General features: G+C 40.4%; 1 protein-coding gene across 6 annotated transcripts in view; it reads right to left on the bottom strand.

Annotated features, from left to right (window-relative positions):
• GAB1 (GRB2 associated binding protein 1) overlaps positions 1–27,317 on the bottom strand; it is a 119,676-nt gene that overhangs the window by 17,247 nt on the left and 75,112 nt on the right. For 3 of the 6 annotated variants that reach the window (XM_036423443.2, XM_045576751.1, XM_045576752.1), the window contains exons 2-7: positions 16,540–16,834; positions 9,768–9,987; positions 9,298–9,378; positions 5,134–5,717; positions 3,244–3,329; positions 2,743–3,046 (exon numbers count right to left, since the gene is read on the bottom strand). In XM_036423443.2, the coding sequence (XP_036279336.1) occupies positions 2,743–3,046; positions 3,244–3,329; positions 5,134–5,717; positions 9,298–9,378; positions 9,768–9,987; positions 16,540–16,834 (1,570 nt within the window). The remainder of the gene's footprint in view (positions 1–2,742; positions 3,047–3,243; positions 3,330–5,133; positions 5,718–9,297; positions 9,379–9,767; positions 9,988–16,539; positions 16,835–27,317) is intronic. The other 3 variants (XM_036423444.2, XM_036423445.2, XM_045576753.1) reach the window with 2 other exon arrangements.

The following is a 27,317-nucleotide window of genomic DNA, read 5'->3' as shown; positions in this document are numbered from 1 at the left end:
TTACCACATAGAATTAAGCGCAGCCCAAGGGGAGGAAGGAACAGGCAGGAAGTAAAACAGGTGGGAGTTGGAGCCCGTACCTCACCCAACCCATACCACCTCCACATTGATGGGAGACCTCAAGATACACAACTGTGATGACTGTCGTTAAAAAGTATAGCTCTGCTGCTACTATGCACTGATTACAAAAAAATAAAAGAACCAGTACAGCATTAAAATGAATATTTAATAACTGCAAAGAGTTCATGACACTTGTATTTTTAATCCTTTGGCAACCTTGAGCTCCATGCTAAATGTACGCATGTCCAAAAATACTTGCACATATTGCAGGCAAAGAAGAAAACGACCAATAGTGTCTAAATAACTTAAAGACAAATGAGGACAAAGAGTAACAGAAGGAAAAATTATTAAATAAAAAGCCAGTGATGCTTACACCCTTTCTAAGGTAACCATCTGGATCATGGCCTGCTTCTGCGGCTGTCTGGGTGGCAGGGGTGTTAGATGTGTCTGTCTTCCCAGCTGTTGGACCAAAGGTGGACCCAACAGCAGCCAAACTAAGGGCTGGCCTACAATCCATCATCTGGTTTGATGTGAATGACAAGTGAGACCAATCTCTCTGAGTGACCTGAAGTGAGTAAATGATGAAGAGGGAACTAGCAGATGCTGAAGCTGCAAGGGCCTGTACAAAGGGACCACAAGACAGCATCCTGGCCACCGAGGGGCACTGTAGGCCGAGCTCTGGGAAAGCAGAAAACCAAATCAAGCAGAGGATACAGAGTAGAGTAAGAGTAGAGGAACACAAAGAAGGAAGGAATGTGAGAGAGAACACAGCAGATGCAAAGACTTCCCACAGGACAGACATGCAGAGAGCAGAACGAAGTGCCAGTACCCAAGGGGTGCTTTGACTCCTAATCACTTTCTCACTTCAGCACAAGAGTTTCCTCACAGCAAAAGGAAACAAAACTCTCTTTTTCTTTTCGTTTTATATATTTTATTGATTTTTTGCAGAGAGGAAGGTAGCGAGATAGAGAGTTAGATACATTGATGTGAGAGAAACATCATTCAGCTGCCTCCTGCACCCCTTCCCCCCAACTGGGGGTGTGCCTGCAACCAAGGTACATGCCCTTGACTGGAATCGAACCTGGGACCCTTTAGTCTACAGGCTGACGCTCTATCCACTGAGCCAAACCGGTTTTGGCAAAACTCACTTTCTTAAGTTACTCTGAGTGAGTCTGTCTCCCTTCCCCACAACTGATACTTAATTAGGATTAATATTAACGAGCTAAGCCCAGGCTAATGAGAAATTTACACAGACATTACATGCTCTTAAAAAGCTACGTATAGCCGAAACCGGTTTGGCTCAGTGGATAGAGCGTCTGTCTGCGGACTGGAAGGTCCCCAGGTTCGATTCCGGTAAAGGGCATGTGCATAGGTTGCGGACCCCCCCCCCCCCACCTCCGCCCGGTAGAGGGTGTGCAGGAGGCAGCTGGTCTATATTTCTCTCTCATTGACATTTCTCTCTCTTCGACGTTTCTAGCTCTATCACTCTCCCTTCCTCTCTGTGAAAAATCAATAAAATATATTTAAAAAAATAAATAAATAAATAAAGCTACGTATAGCCTTAGCCGGTTTTGCTCAGTGGATAGAGCACTGGCCTGCGGATTGAGGGCCCTGGATTTGATTCCAGTCAAGGGCACATGCCAGGGTTGTAGGCTTGTTCCCTAATGGGGGCGTGCCGGAGGCAGCCAATCAATGATTCTCTGTCATCATTGATGTTTCTATCTCTTTCTCCCTCTTCTTCCTCTCTGAAATCAATTAAAAATATATATATATTTTTTAAAAAGGTAAAAGCTATGTATAGCACATGAGACTTTTCAAATGTGCTGAATACACCAGAAGTTATGCCACTAGTCACAACCGATATAATAATGTACTCGATGGTCCAGATTAAGCCACATTAACAGCAATGCTGCAACACAGCTAGCGGTGAGGGTGTTCACCACTCAAGCCTAAAATTTTAAACCTTTATTATATATCACCAATTTGGCTGCAAAGTTTCTTTTCCATGGAGTTCTTGACAAACCATGCTACTTGAGAATTAATGTTACTTATGAAGGCCAGTATGAAAGAAAAGACTAAAGCATTTATTTATTCCCCAGCAAGGAAGAATAATTTTAAGAAGTTGTTATACAACAAAATGGAAAGATTAAACAAGCAATATCGCTGTCAGCCACATTAGTTTCTCAAGTTTGATTTGATACCATATATTCTGGTTTGATCTGCAAAGTTTTGTTCTTTTAAAATAATCAAATTAGTTCTTAGAACTTAAAAGTCAAAAGACAGTACACATAAAAGGTGAAATTTCTGGCTTCTCCTGATACATCAGAAGATTTGCATGTACGTATTTTTATTACTTTCTCAAGTCAATAAAGGGTTGTGGTCCAGGAGCAGTTAGTTACTCCAATTGGGGCACTCAAGTTTTTCCTAATTCTCTCCTCCTCTTTCCTGCCAGTCCTTGTGAGTACTCTAGTTTGTAACCTCTGCTGTCGAGACAGGAGATTTTAAAATCTCATGTAGGCATCAACATATAATAATTATTAACCTATAATAGCAATATCCCTTAAACAAGTTAATAACTAAGGTAATAGAAAATACTTCAGAATTTCTAGTCTCAATCCTGTTCTGGATTTAGTGACAGTTAAGGCAGAGCTAGACCCTTCTCCTGTGCCCTGCTCTGCTTACCTTTTCTGTCCGGCTTGAGGTTCCTATCCACGGGGGGTGGTTCACAGTCTGCAACAGGGACGGGCCTTCTGGGAGGGGTCTTGGGGCTGGACCGGAAGCCCATATGAGCAGGAGGAGGAACTTGCATCCCAAATGAGGAGAAATCAAACGTCCCTGGGGTCATGGGCACATAATTTGCCTCCTGAATGGGCTCCGTAAAACTGCTGGAATGCTGTCTCGGCGGAGAGTTGGGATTCATCGGCACGTAATTCTCATCCAGCTCCTCACTTGACACACTTCCCACTGTCAATACATTTTTGGTTTTCTAAAACACACACACATTTTCTCTTAATAAACAAAAACTACTGTCAAACAGGAAAACATAATTGCACGTCACACCTATTTCATACGGATCTGAAGAGGCTTCTATTTCATAATTTCATTTAGTCTCAGGGAAATAAGCATCAAGATTTTTTTACAATGAAATATACACTCGATCATGCCGAGGTCAGTTATACTTACAAAGTGGTTATGGAAGCCTTCAAGGGAACTAGATCTATCACTTGGAAATGTTCGTGGAATATCATAGCAGTCTTGAGAACTAGCATCTAAAATAAAGAACAAACTATAAACATTTTCCCCCACATTTGCCAGTTCTCAGGGTAATCAGGAATGACCTATTTTCTCTCTCTCTCTCTTTAAACACACACATACACACATGCAGGTACATATGCACACAGACCTTAAAAAGGATGCTCACAGAATAGTATTAATATCTTGAATTGGCATGTTAAGCCACTAGAAAATGCAGGCACTTGTCACATGCTAATCAGTAACAGTGTTTGATTATGACAGTTAGTAGACGTCTGTCTAAGCTGGGGTGGTGGTGGGTTACCTAAAAATGGAGAAAAATATACTTCTATGTTCTTACCTTCTGCACCACCTTGGGCCTCCATTATATCTCACTAACTTACACCCAGATTACACAAACACTTCAAGGAATTAGATGCATTAAATCTTTATCTTCTTTAAGACAGCTGGATAACATCATTTTTAGGGTATGAAATTTTACACTTTGACTTTCTATTTTTAGGATATTAAGAATCTCAGGGTATAACCCAGACTCAACTTTTCTCCTCTCAAGCTCTGTAACTTCTGGAAGGCTCGAGGAGACAGAGTAGGAATAAATGAAGTGATGAGGAATAAGGAGAGAGAAGGCTCAGAGCTTTACAAATAAAAAACAGCAAACAAAAATCAGAGTGGCTTGATTGGGACTGGTGATTACCTGCCAGACACAATGCAAACATTGCTTATCTACAGAGGAAGGAAACAGAGCCCCACAGATGTGACACATAGAAGTGGCCCTAAGGGCACACATACAGGAAAGGGTATGAGTCTCGGAAGCTGTGTGGCTGGCCCATTTCCTGTTCCTCTGTCCCATCAGGGTCTACCCTCCCTCCCCCCAAGATATATAGAAAGAGGGAGTGAGGGTGCAGACTTCCTGAGGCAGGAAAGAATTCCTAAGGCTATACTTCTTCAGGGATGAAAAATTCCAACTCTTTGTCCCTTCTGGCAGAACATGCACAAAGGCACACCTATCTCTCTCTCCCTCTATCTCTCTCTCCTCCTCTCTCTCTCTCTCTCTCTCTCTGTCTGTCTCTCTCTCTCTCTCTCTCTCTCTCTCTCTCTCTCTCTCTCTCTCTCTCTCACACACACACACACACACACACACACACACACACACAGTCACATACCCACACAGTCTCCCGGGAATCTACTGAGACCCTGGTATCTTTGCTACATGAGTAGGTAACTGCAAGACTGAAGAAACAAAGGACTATCATTTAGTATCCTACTATGCTTAACAGAACAAATATTCAGCCCAGCAGGCATGGCTCAGTGGTTGAGTATAGACTTATGAACCAGGAGGTCACCAGTTCAATTCCCAGTCAGGACACATGCCCGGGTTGTGAACTCGATCCCCAGTGTGTTTCTCTCTCTCTCTCTCCCCCTCCTCCCTTCCTCTCTGAAATCAGTTAAGAATGTATTATTATTATTATTTTTTTTTTTTAAAGAACAAATAGCCGAGACAGGTTTGGCTCAGTGGATAGAGCGTCGGCTTGGGGACTGAAAGGTCCCAGGTTCGATTCCGGTCCAATGCATGTACCTTGTTTGCGGGCACATCCCCAGTAGAGGGTGTGCAAGAGGCAGCTGGTCGATAATTCTCTCTCATTGATGTTTCTAACTCTCTATCCCTCTCTCTTCCTCTCTGTAAAATAAATATATTTAAAAAAATAAAAAATAAAATAAAAAAAAGAACACATATTCAGAACAACACATCTTCTACCATGAACCTCGAACAGAGTGGGAGCAAATGAACCTCGAACAGAGTGGGAGCCAAGGGGCGCTGACCTTTGCGCAGCTTGTTCAGATCCACGGTGGAGATGGTGTTGCTGCGGGAGGCCGGCATGCCCGCAGCGGCGGGGACGGGGACGCAGTAGCTGGTGTCGGTGTCGGAGGCGGCGCGGGCGAGGCTGCCCGCTTCCACGGGAGACCGGTCGTGGGCCGCGTGCGGCTTGGGCGGCCGGGGCGGGGGCACGTCTGGAATGGGGTCCAGCTTTGACGTCTGTCCCAGGGGTCCATCCGGAAACGTCCGTGGGATCTGGTAGGCGTTGCCGGGCGTCGGGGGAATGTCGTAGCTGACGGGCACGTGCGCGGTGCCCAGCGGCGTGTTGAACACGTAGAGCTCGCCGTCCGCGTCGGCGCCGGCCGGGGCCGCCCGCGGCAGCAGGTCGTGGGAGAAGCTGCGGGGCAGGCTGTAGAGCCCGGCGTCCGCGGGCGCGGGCGCGGCGCGGGGCGGCGGCGAGTCGTACACCAGGTGCTGCGGGAAGAAGCCGTTCAGCCCGGGTTTGCTCGGCGCCGGGGCTTTGTGGGCGGGGACGTTGTCGTTGCAGTCCGTCTCAGAGGAGGTGGATTTTGCAGAATCAGCGTGTGTTCTGAATAAAAATTGTTCACGGCAGAAAATAAAACACGGTGAGGTCGCGCGACCGCTTTTCAATACATATAGTGATAGCTTAGCAATCAAAATCCAAGGCTTTTTTTTCATTAGACTTTTGTTTTGTGTGTGTGTGATCCATGAGAGGGAAAGCACGAATGCTGCTTTTTTTTTTTGATTGCACACCAGACAACCACACCACCGCCAACACAAAACCACCAAAAGCATTCTTCCTAATTTCTGGCCTGGACCTGCCCACACCCCCAACTCCACCTATGAAATCCACACATAAAACCACAATCACTGACGTACCGGAATTAGAAAGGTAAAATGATTAAGGCACAGACACAAGGAAAAGCATTTCCTCGGAAGAGCATGCAAAAAACGTGGTGCCAACACAATTTATCAAGATGGTCCCATTGCTCTGTTGCCTACCAGTGGCAAATCTGTTGTTCTATGCCACTGACAGTCTAAGGTTCCAAGTACTGAAGAGATTCAGTGTGATCTACAAGGAGGAGGGCAACTTGAAATATCCTCCTTTCTACTAATTTTCTTTAACAAGCATTTAGCTGATACTGTAAAGAGGATCAAAACACACGTTACAGAGAGAGCCAATTCCAAACCAATTACTGTAACCTTGAGGAATCTCACTAAAGTATATTTTATGCTTTGGGTCCATTTTCAGCCTCTGCATTCTGTCGTATCACAAAATTTGGGTGTAAGGCAAAATGAAGGTACAATCTGGACACCAGCACACTCTGTAATGTTAAACAGGATCCTTAGCTACCCATGCATGCTGGCCAAAGTCCTGTAGGAACTTGAACGTACTAGTTTTAAAAATGAACTTGTGAGAGATTTTTTAAGGGCTTAGCTTCCCTGATATTTTAGTAACTCCTGGCTCCGTGTACTCCATTTATGTTTTGGCATTCCTGATGTTATAAAGAACCCATATTGTGATATCCTAATTTTCCTCGTCCCTCACGGATCACCCCCTTGTTCATTGACAGGTTCCTTCTTTCTGTTTCTCTGCCTAGTAATGGCCAACAGAATTCAATCTTCTCATCCATGAGCACACACGCCGTTAAAGAAGTTCTCCTGTCTCATATGGTCACCTTCCAGAGAATGCTGACGAATCCCATCTATGAGTCCCATATTTTCCATCTGTTCCTATTTCTACTCGGTTATCCCAGTAGCTTATGTGTATCAGACAAAACCCAACCTTGACAGCCCTTTCCGATTTACCCTTAAAAGAAATGTCCTCATTCAGGTTCTCTAGGCTCAAAACCCAATCAGCTTACGTTCATTCTCTTTGATTTCCACCGTCACTCAGGCACGAAGTCTCTCTTCCTATCCAAGTGTCCATCCCTTGCTCTAGTCCCACTGTCACCAACCCAAGTTCAGGTCTCTGTTAAGTTCTATACTACTGAACCCTCCTAAGTAAACTTCTGTACCCTGGATTCCCTTTTCTGCCAATCTGTGCATGGGATCATACTGTCATGCTCAATTCCAGTCAAGGGCATGCACCTCTGATTGCAGACTCCTCCCCGGACCAGTTAGAGCGCGTGCAGGAAGCAACCAATCAAAGTGTTCCTCTCACATCACAATATTTCTCTCTGTCTTTTCCTCCTTCTTCCACTCTCTCTAAAAGTCAATGGAAAAATAACCTCAGGTGAGGATTAAAAATTTTGTTTTTTTCAAACATGGTTTTCAGATCACTTATACACCCAGAGAAAATCCTGTTTAAGACCTCTATGGGTGTGGGAACTACAAAAAGCCAGCAAACTACGCCCCTTAGCATTGAGGCTTACCTGGCTTCGCCTTTTATGTCCTATTTTATGTCCTACTGTCCCGCAAGCCAAAGCCTTTCCTCCAAGCAGGCTTTCCTCCTCCTGATCTTCAACTCAGCACTCTCATTTTCACCTCTCCTATCCCTCAAGCATTTTTATGCAAATTACTAATGATAGCCTCCCTTTCTCTTACCTACCAGATGTAGTTCAAATTCTACTCCTCCCTGGGTAGTAATTTCCAACATATTAACACATATTCTAAAAATGTGCACTGTCAGTGAATTCAAACACGTGAGCTATAAGATGCCAGAAGCACAAGGAGCAATAAACTTCCTGCCTCTGGCTAGCTTATAGTTTAGTGGAGAGTGAATAAAAACATCAATCCGTTTCCAAATCTATGATAAAACAGAGATATGAAGGTATAGCCAGGCTGCTATAAAGACCCACAGAGGCATTTAATCCAGCCTGGGAGTTTGGAGAAATGTTTCCTACATGCGTCTGAGTTGAGACTTATAGCCTGAACAAGGGTTTACAAAGCAATTCTCCTATCTTGCCTCCATCTATAAATGTTTAAAATGTTTACATGTTTTGACTTCTTCACAAAGTTTACTTGTAAACTGTGAAGGTGACTGTATCTGAGGGGGCTGTAACCTATGTAATTAGTTTGTACCTTCAGAGCATCTAACAAAATAGTGGGCACATCATAAATATTTGTTAACTGCCATTTTTGCAAAAAAATAAAATAAAAAATAGATGCAAAATAAATTTGAGCATAATTTTGACCACAACAGGAAAGCTGTGTTAACAGTGAGTTCAATGAAAGATTTTTATATAAAAAGATAATGTACTGAAAACTGGCACTTAGCTGTTGGATTTTAAAAAGTTGATACTGAAAAATAATTGTGACTCTCCGTAAAATAGAATCTTAGTTAGTAGCATAGGTAACAAAGTTGCGAGTGTGTAATTTTAAATACTCACGGCAAACAAGCAAAAATCAAGTTAGAATTTGGTAATATTAAGTAGTGTTGATTTATAAATTATTTTATTTTCTCTTACAGGTAAAATCCCATTACAACAAATATATAGAAATGCATTTTGGAGTGTTTGATTCCATTATTTTAGGGAATAGGTCACAGAAATGAATTTGTGGATCTTAAAAATTCTATATAAAATTTTTTTGAACCAGTGCTTTGTGTATTTCCATCCCAGTAACAGTCACTTTTTACATGCAAAAAATATTTTTGTTATAGAACATTAATACTTAGTATCCAATAACCCTGTTTAAAAATATTTCACATCAACTATGCAATTCATGTATACATTTATACTACAAATTCAGATAATAGATATAATCAATATCTATTAGTTGTCACAGCTGTTAGTGGCATTGACAGGCCTCCTGATCATTATTTTTTAGCTCCAATACTTACCATGACTTCAAGCCTTCCAATTACTCAATATCAAATTCAACTATCTTACAGCTTAAAAGAGAGGGGTCGTGGAGCAGGCATGGAAATGACGGGTAAAGCAGGATTTGGGAAAGTCTTTATGATACCTATGGTCCAGCACCGAAACACACATACCTCTTTCTACTTAAAATTTGTAAAGTGAAGGCTTGAGTAAGCTCCATTTCATTGCAAGGTAGGAAAATCTACCTTTCATAGCTTTTAGCAATATATTTGATTTCATCCAATTTCACGGAAGCTCAATTTGTATTTCCCATATGTTTTGCTATATTGGGATTTTACCTGTATGATTTCTCACACAGATCCAAAGCAACCACAACACACTCACTGCAATGGAATCGTTTTGCTTTCAAAATCTTCTAGTAGTAGGTATTCCTCTCCTTCTTCAGAAACAAAAGATGACCCTTGGCTGGTTTACAATCACATAAGAAATGGAGCAAGATCACTATTTATAAACCAGTGAAATCTGTTAAGCAAGTAATACTGTGAGTCTGTAACAAAGACTATGAAACGGAAGACAGGTTTCCAAAAGAGCTTCCGGCAAAAGTGTTCCTTGCCAAAGATGCTAGAGAATGTGTTTCTTCAACAAAACCTCATGAAGAACAGAGATCATTAGTGGAGAAATATAAACTTGAAATATATGCATAAAATAGAAGCCTATATGGATGGTTTCTTTTAAACCTTAAAAGTTTATAGGTAAGATTACTAAATGAGAGCACGTGCGTGTGCACGCGCGCACACACACACACACACACACACACACACACACACATACACACGCAGGCATACGTGGTTTACCTGGTGGGTTCAGGTATCTTGCTTTGACAGTTGACTAGCAAGAGGTAGTCTTGAGGATCCTCCTGGATGCCAAGAGTCTCCAGATGTGGCGGCAGGTTAAGGAGCTGATATGGAGGAGGGTGGGCAGCAGAGGACGAGTCCACCTGGGCGGATGGTGGTGTTGTAATGACAGCTGACGGTAAATCCACTTGCAAGGAGCTGCCAGGGGGCTTCACAGGATCTGCAACACCAAAGTGGGGCTGTCATTCTCTATCCCATGTTAAGCGTTTTTTGTTTTTGTTTTTTTCCTTAAGCAAAGCCACTTGAAAGTTTGGAGGTAAGTTGTTTAAATACATGGAACTAGGCTAAACCATGATCCTGTCAGTTAAAACAAATATGACCTAAATGACACCGTTTATTCAGAAGATAATCATTTCATATTCAAGAGATCTGAAGAGTAGAGATCTTTCTTCCAGAAGCTGTAAAGGAGCCATGATTAATCTTGCCTTGAACAGTCTTTAGTTTTGAGGCTCCTGGAAAGGAAGATGATCTACCATATCCTACCATCTTTAGCACAAAAGGCAGATTTTTTTCCCCCCATGATGACACAGTGCTTCCCAAGCCAACTCAACCTTCCACGGTGGCCCATGTTATTCCATGGCACCTGCAGGTCCATGGTGCTGCGGGTATCAGGGTCAGCTCTTGACCTCATCTTTACTCTGCTGTTCATCCGTTCTACTTCTTAGTCAACCAGGGAGAACTAGTTCTAACTGGGGATTCACGTTCAGGGAAAGAGCTTTTCTTGAAGGCACCACCGCTTCCCTCAGCTTATCATCTCATTTGCCATTTATTGAATTTACGTAGGATTTCCACGCAAAAGGTGTCGGCAAATAAAGAAATAATTTATTAAGCACTTAACTAAGGGCCAGGAACTAGGAAGAAACTTCCATTATGTTCATTAGCAAGCTCACGAAAGAAAAGACCTCAAAATAGCCATAAAAAGCAAGCCCCACCATCCCAAACAACATGATGTGCACCGTTCCTGAAAAGGGAAGGGACACTGCCCTACCACTTTGGCCCAGAAAATGTACTGTTTTCAAAGTTAAGTCTTCAGGATTATTTTTCTCATGTTAATCTGGCCATCATACTCAGCTCTTCATATTTAACTGTAAGCACTGCATTGTCTTAATATTCTCTAAATAAAATTCTCTAAATTAAATTACTGACCAAAGTTAAATCAACTGACCTGAAAAAGAAACTTTTGTCTTATAAAAACATGTCATTTGCCCCCATTCAGCTCTACAAGTAGTTGAATGGACCACGTCTGCTGCTTTTTGGCTCTCCTAGGTTTCTAACTTACCACCCTTCCCAAGTAATGCTGGGATCAAGTTTCCGAGAATCAAATATCAGTTTAGGGTTTGCTTATGTGAGTAAAATTATTTCCTGAGTTATTTCTTAATTCAGAAGGCATGGAGTATAATTAGTATCAATGAAAGGGCTAATAAGCTGTTGGAACAAATTCCTAATGGAATTTTACTTAGAAAACGAATGAACACTGTAGGGAAAGTCTTAACCAGCTTTCTGTGGAGAGAAGCAGACTCGTGTGAGGAGAACCGCAAATAATAAACTGGCCTGCCACTGTCCCTAGCTTAATGCACAGTTTTATCCTATTTGAAACCCTAATGCCATCACAGAAGTTGGGTTGCCCTGATAATGCCTCTAAATATTCAAAAGAATAAATGTTTTTCTAATCAAATGGCTCAAGAGCTGAGACCCAGGGAAGCAATTCTACCCGTTCTTATTGGTAAGGAGAATATTTAAAAGTTGATGTCATGGGTCTGCAGATTTTGTGACACAAACATGCTCTACCTGAGCATGCGGTAATAAAACTGTGGTGCTGCTCATGTCCTTGTTGGACCAGAGGAGATCCTTTTCTCTGAAGATGGGTGACATTTGCTAATAGAATATGCTCTGGGTTTCTATTGCAAAAGTGTTATCTTGATGCTCACAATTAAAGGGAAATAGGTCAAGGTTACTCGGTTTCTATTGATTACTGACTTATGTGGTCTGTTGAATAAATATTTTTTCCTGTAAAGAGAAGCACTTTGAATAGATCTATGTCTAAATAACTTAGCAAATAAAAGCCCACAAAGGGTATGCATTATCATTAATGCTAAAATAATCTGCTTACTTCTGAACAGACCATTTTTTTAAATGAAAGAACATTTTATAAATGTAAATCTCAAAAAATGGATACAAACAAGAAACAACAATTAGTTGCAATTTTCAGTGAAGCAACCTTACGGTTTCTTCAGTTTATTTAGTCAAATATTGGAGACCTCTAATCAAAGTCCAATCTATTTCATGTACTTGAAGTAGAAAAATTTTTAATCCTATTTGTCATGACCATCTCCTTCACAGATTGTGAAAACTTCCTTGGAGATGGTGAAAATAAACCTTTAGGAAGTGGTGATAAATACCTAATTCTTATCCTAGAGGTGTCATGACATCAGAATCACTTGTGGGGTGTTTTAGAAATGTAGATGCCTGGGCTCCATCTCAGGAGACTCAATGAATCAAGATTTCAGGGGCAGTAGTTTGAAAATGTATAATAAAACAAAATCAACTCTGTTGACTTGGTCCCCAGAAAAATGCAAATTAAAACCACTGTGAGATACCACTACACATTTCCTAGAATGGCTAAAATTAATTACTGACAATACCAAGTGTTGGTTAAAATGCAGACTAACTAAAAGTCTCCTACACTGCTGGTAGAAAAGCAATTAATACAATAATTTGGAAAACAAAAGCTACTAAATCTTCTAACACTAAATATATATATATCCTATAATGTAGCAATTCCACTCATGGGTATGTATCCCAAAGACTAAGTGTCATGTCCATCAAAAGACATGTGTAAGAATGTTCACAACAGCTTTACTTATATTAACTAAAAATTATAAAGGACCCAAATGACCATCAACTTTCAAATTGGTTAAAAGTTTGTTGTACAGTCACAGAGTGTGTACATAGGATGAAGAACTGCTACCTGCCACAGGGATGCATCCCACAGACTTAAGATTAGGAAAAACAAGCCAGACTCAAAGGTTTTATTTATATGAATTTCAACTATAGGCAAAACTAATCTATGGTTATAAATGCAAAATAATGGTTATTTGGGCTTTTATTCTGGGGTTGGGGGAGTGACTGGGAAGAAGCATGAAAAAACCTTTTGGAGTCTGGAAATTTCCATTTCTTGATCTGAGTGTGCCAACAACACAGATTTCTATATATAGATATAGATGAATATATAAAACTATATTAACTGTACACTTAAGTTCTTTTGCTTTTCATAGTAGTAAGTGATACACAAATACAAAGTGAATAAAAAGAAATTTGAAAGTTCCCTAATAAGAATCAGGAGAGGAAGCATATGTATATTCTTATATGTTAGTTTAACCTACTATTAGATTATTATTTTATTAGCAATTATTATTTATTATTTTTTACATATTTTATTAATATTATTATTTTAAACATAATTTTGGTATTAGTTTCAGGTATACAACACAGTAGTTAGACAATCACTAACCTACTTTCCCAAAAAGAAGAAAATCAAACAGAGAATCACACTTTTTTTTTAAGCCACTATTATTGGGGCATTTTGAGCAAAGTATCTCAACTGATAAGAGGCAACTTTCTTATGATGCATGCCGAAATTGGAGCAGGAGCCTTTGCGCCAAGTTAGTTTGCTGCGTGCAACCCTGAGGCTGTGTTTCCCGGCACTTGCTCAGCACATCTGCCAGCTTCCAAGTCGGTGTAGAAACAAAAATAAATCTGCCCATTTCCAAGAAAAACAAAATAAATTAGTTTCTATCCTCAAATCTACTAAATAAAAGCACTCATAGGAACCACACACAGTTCAACCAGCTTAGAATTCAAAAACAGACCCAGCACGCCAGCATTCTGAGTATTCAATAATAGCAGTGGTCACCTGGGGCAGCGGAAATAACATGGGAACGATATTTTGAGAGGTTCCTGGAATCAAAACACAGGTCAGAGTTTTCCCCTTTCCTTTTGTTTTCGGGAGAAAATTAGTTATTCTCCTAGGGACTGGAGACAGTTATTTTCTCAGACTATAATATCTAAGCAGAGTCTATTTCTTCCCACGTCTAGCCTGAAACTAGTAAAATGAAATATCATGTTTGGGTTATCAGTTTTAAGCCATGAGTGGGGGCATCTTCAGCTCTCAGGGGGGCAGATCTAGGTTAAAAACAAAAATACTACTTAGTGATTGGAGGGGGTTGGGGAAATCTATTTGAAAGCAAGAGAATATAAAGCAAGAAGTAATGGCATTGATATTCACCTTGTCACATTAAACTGCATGAATGTGATCACAAAGGATAATAGCAGCACTTGGAGGTTTATTTTGATACAAATCTTTAAGTGTGTAGATGTTTTTAAAACAGAACCTAGCAAAGTCAGCTACTCCAAATGAATAAGGGAACTCAGTGGTTGATTTTAAAACCATATAGCGTGAAATATTTTTGTGGCTCCCTGATACTACACAATGAAGAACTGTTTCTCTTTTACTGATTCCCTCTGAGTCACATAGATTGCCGTGCCCTGACCGGGAATTGAACCAACAAACTTTAGGTGCACAGGATGGTACTCAACCCACTGAGCCACACCAGCCACGGTGAGCATTAGAAATTCTTATTTGGGAGTTCTCAATTCTACTTACTCTAAATGGGCTTCCAAAAGTTAGACTCTCATAGTCCTTAACTGAAAAATGTAGCTCCTCTAAGAGGGACATCTCATTTCTTTTGTTAAATGTATTTAGGAGAATTATAAAGAAAACAAAGAGATCTGGAAGAACATCTACTCAGTCTTTCAGATCAGTCGAATCTATTAAAAAAAAAAAAAAAAGATAACCAATGCGGATAAAAGTCTGCCTTTATGACCTCCAAATAAATTCTAAATTGGAAGGCAGCAGGCAAAAAAACAAAAAAACAAAACAAAAACATCAGCAAAAAGATTATGCAATGACTTAAAATTATTTTAACTAAAAATCCATCACATAACAAAACTAATGCGGTATCCAAATCCAATAATTATCATTACAGAGTGGTTGTTAAGTAGCCGTTAAGTAAAAAGCTATCTCATCTGTGCCTTTAACTTTAAAATCCTCCACTACACTCACATATAGACTGTACATGCAAACAAGACAGGAAAGGCGTTGAACCAGAGTTAGAAACGATACCCCTGGCCTACTTAAAATGTGCACACATCGAGTCACTTCACAAAAACAGCTGTAGCCTTCATGCCCCGCATGAAGCACTATCTCGAGGCTTTTAATCACCAGAGCTCCAGTGAGGAGCTCTCGCTCATCAGCCGCCTCCTGGCTACACTGGATGCCTCCTTCCCTCTCTCTGCGCTGCTCCCCTGGGCATTCTGGAATCCTTACCAAGGGGTTTCCCCAGCCCTGCTGGGCCCAGCCCAGCCCTGGACGGCCCTTCTCTTGGCCTGCTGACTGGGCCAGAGAGGAAGCAGCATGCTGACCTAAGCTAATTAGAGATGATTACTGTTCCGTTTCAATCCCAAACTCCATGTTGATTGTGAATACAATTTTTCCACCCCTCACTGAAATCTCCAGCACTCCTAAAGATAGATATTTGGAAAGGCACACTTATGAACTTGAGGATAAGCGTGAAGACGATAGGGTCAAAGACATTATTCCTGATTCTTGGCTTGGCAAACCCCACATAGGTTCTTCGTGTTTGTTTAACAAGGAAGAGAAGTGGACAGGGGATACGTGGTCAGGACAGCCATAGACACGCATCTGGAGAGGAGTTCCACTTGTCAAACTCTTCCTGAGGCCTCTTCTGAGGACAAGCACCCCAAACCTCGGATCCTCAAACAACTCTCCCCTGGCCTTTTTGGAGTCAAAGAGAATTCCATTCCTCCTCTTTCTAGCACCCCTCCCTTCCCTTATGTAGAAATTCTACTTCCTCCAAAAGTCCCGTGTTTTCCTCTGAGCTTTCTTCACTACCTTCATCCAAACCTTAGGTCCCCTCTTACCTCTGGGGTAAGGGAACTCATGTTTTGTGATTAATTCTCATTTGCTTTTCATAGTTGTTGACACCTGCTGTAGCAACATAATTTAAAAAATAACTGAAGAATTACATTGAGCCACATGAAAATGCTGCTTTTAATTGGTCAAAAATAGTCAAATATCAGCAATGTTATAAGTTCAAAGTAATATTCTTTTTTTAAAAATATATATTTCATTGATTTTTCACAGAGAGGAAGAGAGAGGGATAGAGAGTTAGAAACATCGATGAGAGAGAATCATCAATCAGCTGCCTCTTGCACACTCCCTACTGGGGTTGTGCCCGCAACCAAGGCACATGCCCTTGACCAGAATTGAACCTGGGACCTTTCAGTCCGCAGGCCGACGCTCTATCCACTGAGCCAAACCGGTTTTGGCCAAGGTAATATTCTTATAGGAACTCAAGAAAGGCTCTGAAATAGTATGTCTTCTTGTCATCTTCTTCTACAAGACAATTATTTAGACGCTGCCCCACAATGGTTAAATTTCTCTTTCTCAAACGTACAAAAAGTTGCTGCCCAAACTGATTAAAGGGTTTAGTTGCTTTTTCCATATGTTATTACTAATATAAAAAAAATCCCAAATATTACATCATGTAACTGAAATAAAAAAGAATTTTATACCCATTCAAAAAATGTAACTGTGAAGGAAAGAGGTTGAGTAAGAGAATCTTGAACTTACCTTCTTCTGTAGGATTAAACCCACAGATGTCGCAAATACAGCGAACCCACTTATTCATCTCTTCCTCGCTGTCTGCTACCAGGTAGAAAATCCGGTCAATGGTGTTGATATCAAAAATGTAGCTGTTTTCAAACTCTTTTTTGTTAAATGTCAATCCAGCATCAACTTGCTGACATAAATTTAAATCAATAATGCGGATAGGCTTCTTGGCATGATCATTTTTGTAATATTCCAACACGTCGGGATCTCCAGTCAAACGGCCACTGCGTAACACAAACCATCTCCTCTTCCACGCCTAGAAACAAAACAAAAATATCCATCTCATGTTAACCTGAGAATGTTTTCAAGAAGAGGTGCATTTATCAAATCAATTTCACAAAGGCTTTGTCTAGAGAAAGTCACGTACAATGTTGTCCTTGTTTCTGTAGACTTACCTGCCACTCCAGTAGAGTTTACTGATGCCCAAATTAACTCAATAATGTGTATCTATACATGTTTATTATTTTTCTATTAGGGTTTCTAATAGAATATGAGAAGATATTGATTGATATTAAAAGATATCACACCAATATGTAATATCAAGTCAACAAAACAAGGAAGATTTAGGTATTACTAACTAAAAAAGCAGAGGCTTCAACAAATGATGCTAGAAAAACTGGATAGCCACATGCAAAATATTGGACTTAGAGTCTTGTCTTACATCATATAAAAATGACCTCAAAATGGATCAAACAATTAAATGTAAGAGCTAAAACTACAAAACATGACAAAAACTTCATGACGTAGGATTTGGCAATAATTTCTTGGATATGGCACTATGAGCACAGGAAACAAAAGAAAAAATAAGCGTAAACTGAACTACTTCAAAATTTGTAAGTTTTATATATTGAAGGATATGATCAGCAGAGTAAAAAGGCAATTCAAAGAACCAGAGAACATATTGCAAACCATATATCTGAGAAGAGATTAATGTCCGGAATACACAAAGAACACCTATAACTCAATAACAATAAAAAATAAAAAACCCAATTAAAAAATGGACAGTGTTTAAATAGACTCTCCAAAGAAGACACACAATTCGCCAATACAAGAAAGATGTTCAATGTCACTATCATTACAGAAATGCAAATCAAAACCATAAAGAAAATACCATTTCATACAGATTAGAATAACTACTATTGAAAAAGTGGAAATGTTTTATATTTCTGGTAAAAAAATAAAACAGCTTAACTGTTATAAAAAAACAACAACAGTATGGCAGGTCCTCAAAAAATTCCAGTTGTAGGTATATAACCAAATTCATTGCAATGAAAGTTTGAAACAGGTATTTGTACACCTATATTCTTTTTTTTAAAATCAATCTTTATTGTTCATATTATTACAAAGGTTCCTCATTTCTTCCCCCTTCCACCAGGTTCCCACCCCACCTTCAGCTCCCTTCCTCTCCCCCATTGTCCTCATCCATATGTACACCTATATTCATAGCAGTATTATTCACAACAGTCAAACATTGGAAGCAACCCAAGTAAGAGTCTACTGATGAATGATGAAATAAATATAATGTGATATATATATATATATATATATATATATATATATATATATATATATATATGAGTATTTTTCAGCCTTAAAAGGGCAGAAAATTGTGGCACATGCTATATAACATGGATGAACCTTGAGATATTATGGTAAGTGAAATAAACCAGTCACAAAAGAATAAAAATTATACAATTCCACTTATATGAGGTACCTACAGTAACCAAATTCGTAAGACAGAAAGCCAGGGGTTGTAGGGAGAGGAGGAGGAGTTAGTGCATAATGGTTAGATTTCAGTTTGGGATGTTGATGAAGTTCTGAAGATGGATTGTAGTGATGGCTGCACATCAATGTGAATGTACTTAATGCACTTGAAAATGGTTAAAATAATAAATTTTGTTATGTATATCTCACAATTTTTTTAAAAACAGCAATTTTTTATATATTAATATCATGCCATAAAAAGTATACATAAAGATACTTCTTCAAAACACTTCATATTTCAAGCTATAGGTCTCTCTGTCTCTGTGTGTATTTGTGTGTGTGTGGGACGGGAAGAGGGCTCAGGTAAGAAGTAGGGAGGACAAAAATGGGTGTAAAATTTTCCTGCTTTTTCACCTGGAAAGTAAGCAAATAAATGGACTGTGTCTTCCTTTTGGCTAGACTGCTGTTCAGACTACATGGATAAGAGCTGTATTTGTTTTCAAATCCTCACCTGAGGAAATATTTTTAAATTGATGAGAGAGGGAGGGAGGGAGGGAGGAAGGGAGGGAGAGAGGGAGGGAGGGAGGGAGGGAGGGAGAGGGAGGGAGAGAGAGAGAGAGAGGGAGAGAGGGAGAGAGAGAGATGAGAGCGAAACATTGATCAGTTGCCTTCTGCATGCACCCTGACTGGGGATGGAACCCACTATGCAGACATGTGCCCCAACCAGGAATCAAACCTGGGAATCGAACCTTGGGAAAATGACAAAAAGAGAAAAGAAGGAAATGTGTCTTTTTTGCTATGGCTTATGTGTCACTCTTTTGTCTTCCGGTTAACTGTCGCTTCCCATTCATTTCACTGCTTCTCTGTTGAAATGATATTGTTAAAATACACAAGGCCCCTGGAAACGAAAACAAACTGCCAAGAAATGAGAAGCAATGAATCGAGGTGCACCAGACAGATTGGGTGATTACAGAGGCCCGAGGAGACATTCTATAAGAGAGGAACTCTTTACAGCAGGAAATTGCAGCATTAAAACACAGAATTTAGCCGAGCAGCACCTGCCACTTATTTATTTATTTTTAACATGGCCCAAATGGGAATGTTTGTCTCAGTCACAAAATGAGTCACTCTCATTGAATCTGGCACAGATTAAACTGGAAAACAAAAGCAATTACAGAAACTACACACTTTAATAAGGCAGATACAAAGGTTCTCTGGATTACGGTACAAAGCACAATTTAGCCGCGGAATAAAGCTGGACGCTCGATGAGAGAACTGACATCAGCACCCTTGCTAATCACAGCACAAAAGCTTCTCTGTGTTTTGTCGGAGCACAGAATGGGTCCACATAAATCAGTCTTTGTTATCCGAAAATATCTGGGATTCTTACAGTTTGCCCTATTTTTATCCTCGCTGCCTTGGTAGCCCCAGAGGAAACTGTACATTGCCTCACCAAGGCTGCAGAGCAGTTAACGGACAAAAGGGGACAAGTTTTCTAGAAACTTTCAAAATCAAGCCCTCCGTGCAATTTTCCGCAAAATTCACGTGGGGAAAAAAAAATCATTTTAACTACTGGACTCCCATTACAAGCAGGTTTGCTTGAGGGAAGTGTGCAAAAGTGTTCATTGTCATTTTCTACATGTACTAGTCACTGCAATTTTAAGTAAGACCTCATCAGCTAGTTTGCATTTTGAAAGCACTATACTCTGACAGCAGTGCCTCATCTCAGGATTTCAGGATTAACTTTGGCTACGACATTACATCAAAAGAGAACAGCATGCATAGTCCACGGATCCCAGTGGAAATATACTTAGATCCGCTGCCAAGCTAAATAAATACCCACAATGTTTAGAGTATATGCATTGCAATTTATACATTCCCTAAGCTCAGTGGGTACTAGTGTCTGTAGGGTAAAGCCCAAACTTGGGGAGGTCAGAGGGACCCCCAAGTCTTTCCTACCTCTTCCAACCTCACTTCTTGCCTCTCTGTCCTAACCACGTGGGAAACGCCTGCAGTTCCCCTAACACTCAGCTTCTGCTTTGCCTCTGGCCCTGACACCTGCTCCCCCTCGGCACATAATCCAGCCCCTGGATTCAGTTCAACCTCTTTGGGGTACCGTTCCTGGGCGGGCCCCTCCAAACTCTCCATTTCTGCCTTGTTCCTAGTTTGTGGAGTTTGACACCCCTAAAATGAGGACTGGATCCATATCTCTTCACCTTTCCTCTTTCTTTCCCCTCTTGCCTAGTCCCAAGTAGGTACTCAGTCTACTGAGCGTGCCAACCGAAGAGGCGAGGACAAAATAGGGAAGTTCTCACACTAGCCAGGCTTTATGGGGTATTGACCCGACTGCGACCAGCCCAGCCCGTTTGCAATTGAGCTGACAAGAATTGTCAGGCAAGGCAGAGGTGTACAAACCATAAATTAATAATAAAAATAAAAATAAAACCTCTATAGATATGCAGGGTATTTTTTAAACTTCATTAAAAAGCATTTCTTTTAAATACTTTCTGTATTTAAGCAAATTGAATATATTAAATTTGAAGATAGACTTGTCACATTGAAACAAAGGTCTTAAGATAGGGTTGTCACACACCCTACAGAGAATGGATATGTACATACATATTGGCAAGAAAGTACAGATGGAGTCCTATCCTCCCTACCCAGATGTTCCCTAATGGTAAAAACAAACAAACAAACAAACAAACAAACAATAAACAAAAATGCAATCTGCATTAGTCTCAAGCCATTATCTGCAATAATATTAACACATTCACAAAATATGCCTCGCTTGCCTACATGGCCAGTGGGCTCAGTTATAAAGAAAACTCGGTAACGGCTACATACTTATTTTTCTGAGTTCTCTGTGGTATCACTGACAGAGAACATGCCTGGAGTATATGGGTGGGCAAAAGAGAAGAGGTCAGCATAGTCCAGTGATTCCCAACCCTAACTGAACATAACACATAGCTGGAGAACTAAAATAAATAAATAAATAAAAATAAAAATAAAAAAATTGATGCCTGGGGCCTCACCTGGGGGTTCAAGCCCTGACCCAGGCACAGGTAGTTCTAAATGCTGAGCAGGTTATTCTATTGTGCCACCAAGACTGAGGACCACCATCCAATCAATAGACAGAATTAGATTGCTCCTTAAAATAGAATAAAAAAAAATAGATCAGAGGTCCTTTTAAGCACATATCTAATTCCTTATCTTCTCTTGCCATCAGCTCTTCCCAATGTGGTTTATATCCCCCTCCCTGTTTTTGTTCACAATATGTATCCCATTAGCGAATATATAAACTCCTTTCTACCACTGGAATCCTCAGACCTTCTCTTTTCCTCACCACACCTTCCCTCTGGGCTCCTGGCAATCCACCAGCTACCGCCCTGAAATGCCTCTTGCATAGCTACGGACAAGTTTGGAACCATCTGTTATTTTTACTAAATACATTTCCCAAAGTTCCAAGTGCTTGTGAATTATTTTCCCAAGTAGACTTCGAGTTCCTTGAAAGTCGAAACCATTCCTTACTTTTTTTTTTTGGTATCTGTGACAGAGCTTCACACAGTGTGAAGCCCTCAAAGCCTGGGTGGAATGCTTTTAAAGTTTCCTGTTCATCCGAACGATCATGGAAAGCCAGCGATCTTACATGAAAGGATCTCAGGGAAAAGAAAGTGAGGTCTAGCGTTGCTATTAGGGTAAAGTTCCAACTCCTTTCACAGGATGACATACCAGGTTCTCAAAATCATACTTACCTGCCTCCCCTCTCCCATCTCCCACCTCCATGGCAGCAAACACACTCACGGTTTCTTCCTTTCTCCATGGCTTTAGATTTCATTCAATTTTTAATATTTACTTTTAATCTAACCCATCCTCTCTCTCATCCAATGAGCTCCTACTCACTCTTTAAGAGCTAGCCCAAGGACTCGTCTTGGAAGCTCACCCCTGAACTGCCCCCTTCCAAGTTATGGCACCTACCCGCCGCTACTCCTCTGAGCTCCCAGCACACCGGTTCCCAGTAGCTTGTTAGCAATCTATCCCCTTACGCACTTCAGAAAGAACTCTGATGACTATTACATTTAGGTCTTCCGTTGCCAAACCCTATATAGTGGAGTTTGACCTGATAATCTGAAAGAGAACAGCATTTTCTACATTCTTGAGCCAACAGCCCTTCCATTATGAAACATCAGCACTGTAATCTTAATAACCTTACATTATCCCAGAGAACTGGGGGGGAGGAGGAAAGGACAGTGGGACTTTCTTATTTTGAAATCTCTTAAACGGTATTTCACAACTGATATTTCAGGAAAGAAGATCATTACGGTGAATTCTTTGCTAGAATTCAAAACGTATGTGTCATCTCAGAAATTTCAAGAATGTTAGGGTTGAAGATACGTGTTTCTTTGTACTTGTTTTCCGAGTTCTCTATGGCGTTACTGATGGAGCGCATGCCTGGTGTGACACTTGCCAAGGCCTCCTAATCTCTCTCCTGTATCTTTACTGGAAGAGCTAATCATTAAAGAAATAGCCAATATCTGTGTGGGCAAAGAGAGGTGAGGGTGGTCCAGTGATTTTCAACCCTAACTGTACCTGGGGGATTCGCCCACACATGGGTAGTTTTAAATGCTCAATAAATAATTCTAATGTGTCATCAAGACTGAGAACAACTATCCAATCAATTGACAAAATTAGACTGCTAGATGAAAATGATATTTTTAGTAAGATAGGTTTTAATGTAAATTCCATCAGCAGGATAAGCTTAAATTTAAATAAGTTATGAGACATCTATATAATAATAAATTGACACGAAACCTTTAAAAACCAAGACTAATACATATATATATATATGTATGAAATTGTCCACAAGATAACTATTGAATAAGAAAAAAAGCATGTTGTGGAATTGTGCATATATAATTGTCTCTGTCTGAATGATTGTGCTTTTCTATACACACAACAAACCCAAACTATGCTTAGAGGACACGTTTGGAAGGAGACATACCAGAAATGGTAACTGTGGTAATTCCAGGAAGGTAGGTCAGACATTTCATATTTTTATTTATATATTTTTTATAGTCTGAGTTTTCAAGAATTTCCATTTATTACTCTTGTAATTAAAAAAACAAACACCCCCATGTTTAAAAGCTTACACCTAGACTGGTGGATGCGGCTCAGGGGTTAGAGTGTTGGCCCTGTAACAAGGGGAAGTGTTGCAGTTCCATTCCCAGTCAAGCTCAGGTACCTACCCTGTTTTCCCGAAAATAAGACAGTGTCTTATATTAATTTTTGCTCCCAAAGATGCGCTAGGTCTTATTTTCAGGGGATGTCTTATTTCTCCATGAAGAAGAATACGGTACACATTTATTGTTAAATGAAAATAAAGGAAATTTATTACCTGTATACGGTACGGTAGTACGGTAGTTGTCAACACAAACCAGACAAACTGTGAATCCTACAGTATCAAGAATTTACTCATTTATTCAATGGCAATCATGTCATTATCTTCTGGAACATCATCATAACAATCCAATTCCTGAATTTCCTGGTGAGTGAATTTCTTGTGACTCCATTTCTTTCAGAATCAGTGGACCAAATCTCTCATGTTTAGCAATAGCATTTTGAGACAGAGCCTAGGGGGCCTTGTTTTCGGGGGATGCCTTATATTTCACTCAGAAGGAAACCTGTAAGTAGGTCTTATTTTCAGAGGATGTCTTATTTTCGGGGAAACACGGTAGGCTGCAGGTTTAATCCCAGCTCAGGTCGGATTTCAGATTGCATGCGGGAGGCAACCAATTGCTGTGCTGCACACACTGATATTTCTCTCTCTCTCTCTCTCTCTCTCTCTCTCTCTCTCTCTCTCTCACTCTGTCTCTCTCTCTCTCTCTCCTCTCTTCTCTCCCCTTCCCCCCTCCCTTCCACTCTCTAAAAATCAATGAAAAAAACATACTCCAGTGAGGATTAACAAAAACTAAAGTGCATGCCTAGAAATGCTCTAAAAAAGAAAGTTTTTTTTTTTTTAATCTAGAAATGATGTACACAAAACAACAATGTTCATATACAAATGGAAACGCACACTCTTCTTACTAGGCAACTCATGAATGAATTTAGTCTTTCTTTTAAATATAGAATTCCAGGATACATCTGGAAGGAGTCTCAGTCAGGAAATAGCTTAGACAAATAAAGTAGAACGACTTTGTTTTAAAAACTTAAAATTTTGGGGGTTAAAAAAAAAAAAAAAGGAAAGTTGGGAACACTTAAAATAGAGGAACAAATTTTTCCTCTTTTTCCCATAAAGTCTAGTGTTATACTATACATACTGTTTTAATTTTCTTTACAAACCATGTTAGTACATGGCAACATACTTAGCTATTTAAGTATCTAAAATAAGCACTTTGGGAATTACCTATTAAAAATATTAAATTTCCATAATAATACTATCAGGGTAAATGCTATAAAGAAAAACAAATTAACCATGCAGCAGGGACAAAAGAAAACCATTTGCTTTCAAACACTTGAGTTGTTTTCCAGGAAGCACCATCTTTTCTCATAGAGCAAAATAAGGAAAAAACAGGCTAGGTGGAAGTTTCCACTCCACTGGCTCTATCATTATGATCATCTGTTCCAAACACACACAAGCCTAAAATTTCCTGTTTTCAAACGATTGTCACCATTTTCTAGCCTGGTGTTATCTGTGCTAACTTTAGCTTAGTAATATAAACAAAAGAATACACCAAAAATAATGCAGAACAATGCCTAGATGGAAGCTAACCACCGATTCACAGACCTTTTCAATAGGGTGTACATACACGGCCCAGACAAAAACAAATTAGCTGCACCTGAAACTATGTCATTCACAGCAAAGCTAACCAAAACATCCAATTCAACAGAAATATCATAGCAGCTAGGGGGAAACATTTGGGAATTTTAAATGATTGTTTAACAGTGCATATAATATACTTGTTGAAATCATGGCTAAACTGATGCCTACCCCAAAGCTCCATCTGCCTAAGTCCTGCAGAAAACAAACAAACAAAATGTAATGACAAACGCTCCTTGGCATTTAGTATAGTCCAGTGGTGGGCAAACTCATTAGTCAACAGAGCCAAATATCAACAGTACAACGATTGAAATTTCTTTTTGACAGGCCACATTTTTAAAACTTCTAATGCCACTTCTTCAAAATACACTTGCCCAGGCCATGGTATTTTGTGGAAGAGCCACACTCAAGGGGCCAGAGAGCCGCATGTGGCTTGAGAGCCACAGTTTGCCGACCAAGGGTATATACAAAGTACACAGTTCTTACACCTTTTCTGGGTCATAGAACTGCTTTGAAAATCTGATAAAAGGAATGAAACTCTTTATTGGAAAAGAGGCACGGTTTTGAAATTGCACAGTTTCAGGGGATCACAGGACCCCTACAGCAAACGTTAAAAACAGTTGAAACAGACTATGCTTTAATACTTCTTTCTGCAAAGAACAGTGTGGTTGGAGACCTTGGACACCCACCTGGAGAAATGTAGTTACTAAAAGTCCGTAGGAAAGTAGGTCACCTCATGGAACTAACTCTCAACAGAGCATTATGGGGCACGTTGAGCATAGGTGTACTTGTGAATACCAGTGCATATCTCATCAACATGACCAACTGCCAGGGCTATGGGGACACACTCTTAATTCCAGGGTTTTCGGTGTGTTCACTCTGCCCAGGATGAGGCTGACGGGAGGCAGGAGCCTGGCTTGCACCGTCCTGTGTGAGCAGGAATGGAGACCTTTGGTGATGCACAGCTGAGGCTGTACTGGGAAGAAAGACCGCCTTGTGCTCCATCTAATATCACCCTTTCCTTCCTATCACGTGCAGTCAGAGTCAGTGAGCTCACATCAGCGTGTGGCCAGAGGAAAATGGAGCCAGGGGGTCCACTCTATCTTTTGGAACCAGAGTCAGCTTGCCTCTGGCCTAGACAAAAGGAGAGTTAGCCACATGCAATCTGGCCAGTGAAGAGACTGGGGGCCACTGCCAAAACCAGTATGGCTCAGTGGATAGAGCATCTGCCTGCAGACTGAAAGGTCCCAGGTTCGATTATGGTCAAGGGCATGTACATTGGTTGTGGGCACGTTCCCGGCAGGGGGTATGCAGGAGGCAGCTGGTCGATGTTTCTCTCTCATCGATGTTTCTAGTTCTCTATCCCTCTCCCTTCCTCTCTGTAAAAAAATCAACAAAATATATTTAAGAGAGAGAGAGAGAGAGAGAGAGAGAGAGAGAGAGAGAGAGAGAGAGAGAGAGAGAGAGAGAGAGAGATTGGGAGCCACTGCTAGTGACAGACAAGTATGTACCTGGCCCTACCTTCTGTATATCACCCTAAGAATCCATGGAAGCAGAGGTAGCTTGAATGTCCAGGCAGACTCCCACCTGTCTTGAGGTAAACAGTACAAGCACAATAAAGGGCTATGAGCATTACCAAGAGCATTCTCCTGCAGGCTCAGCGCTATTGAGCCATTAATTCCATTTCTAGGAATCTCGCCTAAGGAAATAATGCAAAATGCAGCTACATATGCAGACTTGAACTCAATGTGGTACAATCTAAACATTCGATAGTAGCTATGCCATCCAACCATCTCGGCTTTCCCAGTTGTCCTGATTTTAGCACTGAGAGTTCCCCATCACGAGAAACCCCTTAGTCCTGGGCAAACCAGTACTGAGTAAATAAATTCTGATACATCTCCAAAAGGGAGTCTTACACAGTCATCAAAGCCACACTTTTGTTTTTCTTTTCCTCCTTACTAAACGATATTCTTCCATTGATTTTTTTAGAGAAAGTGAAAGGGAGAGGGAAAGACAAAAATAGTGTTGTGAGAGAAACACATCGATGGGTTGCCTCTTGCAAGATGGGGAGGAACCTGCAACCGAGGTACGTGCCCTTGACCAGAATCAAACCCGGGACTCTTCAGTCTGCAGGCCGACACTCTATCCACTAAGCCAAATTGGCTAGGGCAAAAACCACACATTTGTATGGTATTTTAAAAATATCTCTTTTCAATAGGTC

Source organism: Pipistrellus kuhlii, unplaced genomic scaffold, assembly GCF_014108245.1.
Source record: "Pipistrellus kuhlii isolate mPipKuh1 unplaced genomic scaffold, mPipKuh1.p scaffold_m20_p_8, whole genome shotgun sequence".
Taxonomy (NCBI): Eukaryota; Metazoa; Chordata; class Mammalia; order Chiroptera; family Vespertilionidae; genus Pipistrellus; species Pipistrellus kuhlii.
The sequence above is the reverse complement of the archived record's forward strand: the minus strand, read 5'-3'. Positions and strand labels throughout refer to the sequence as shown.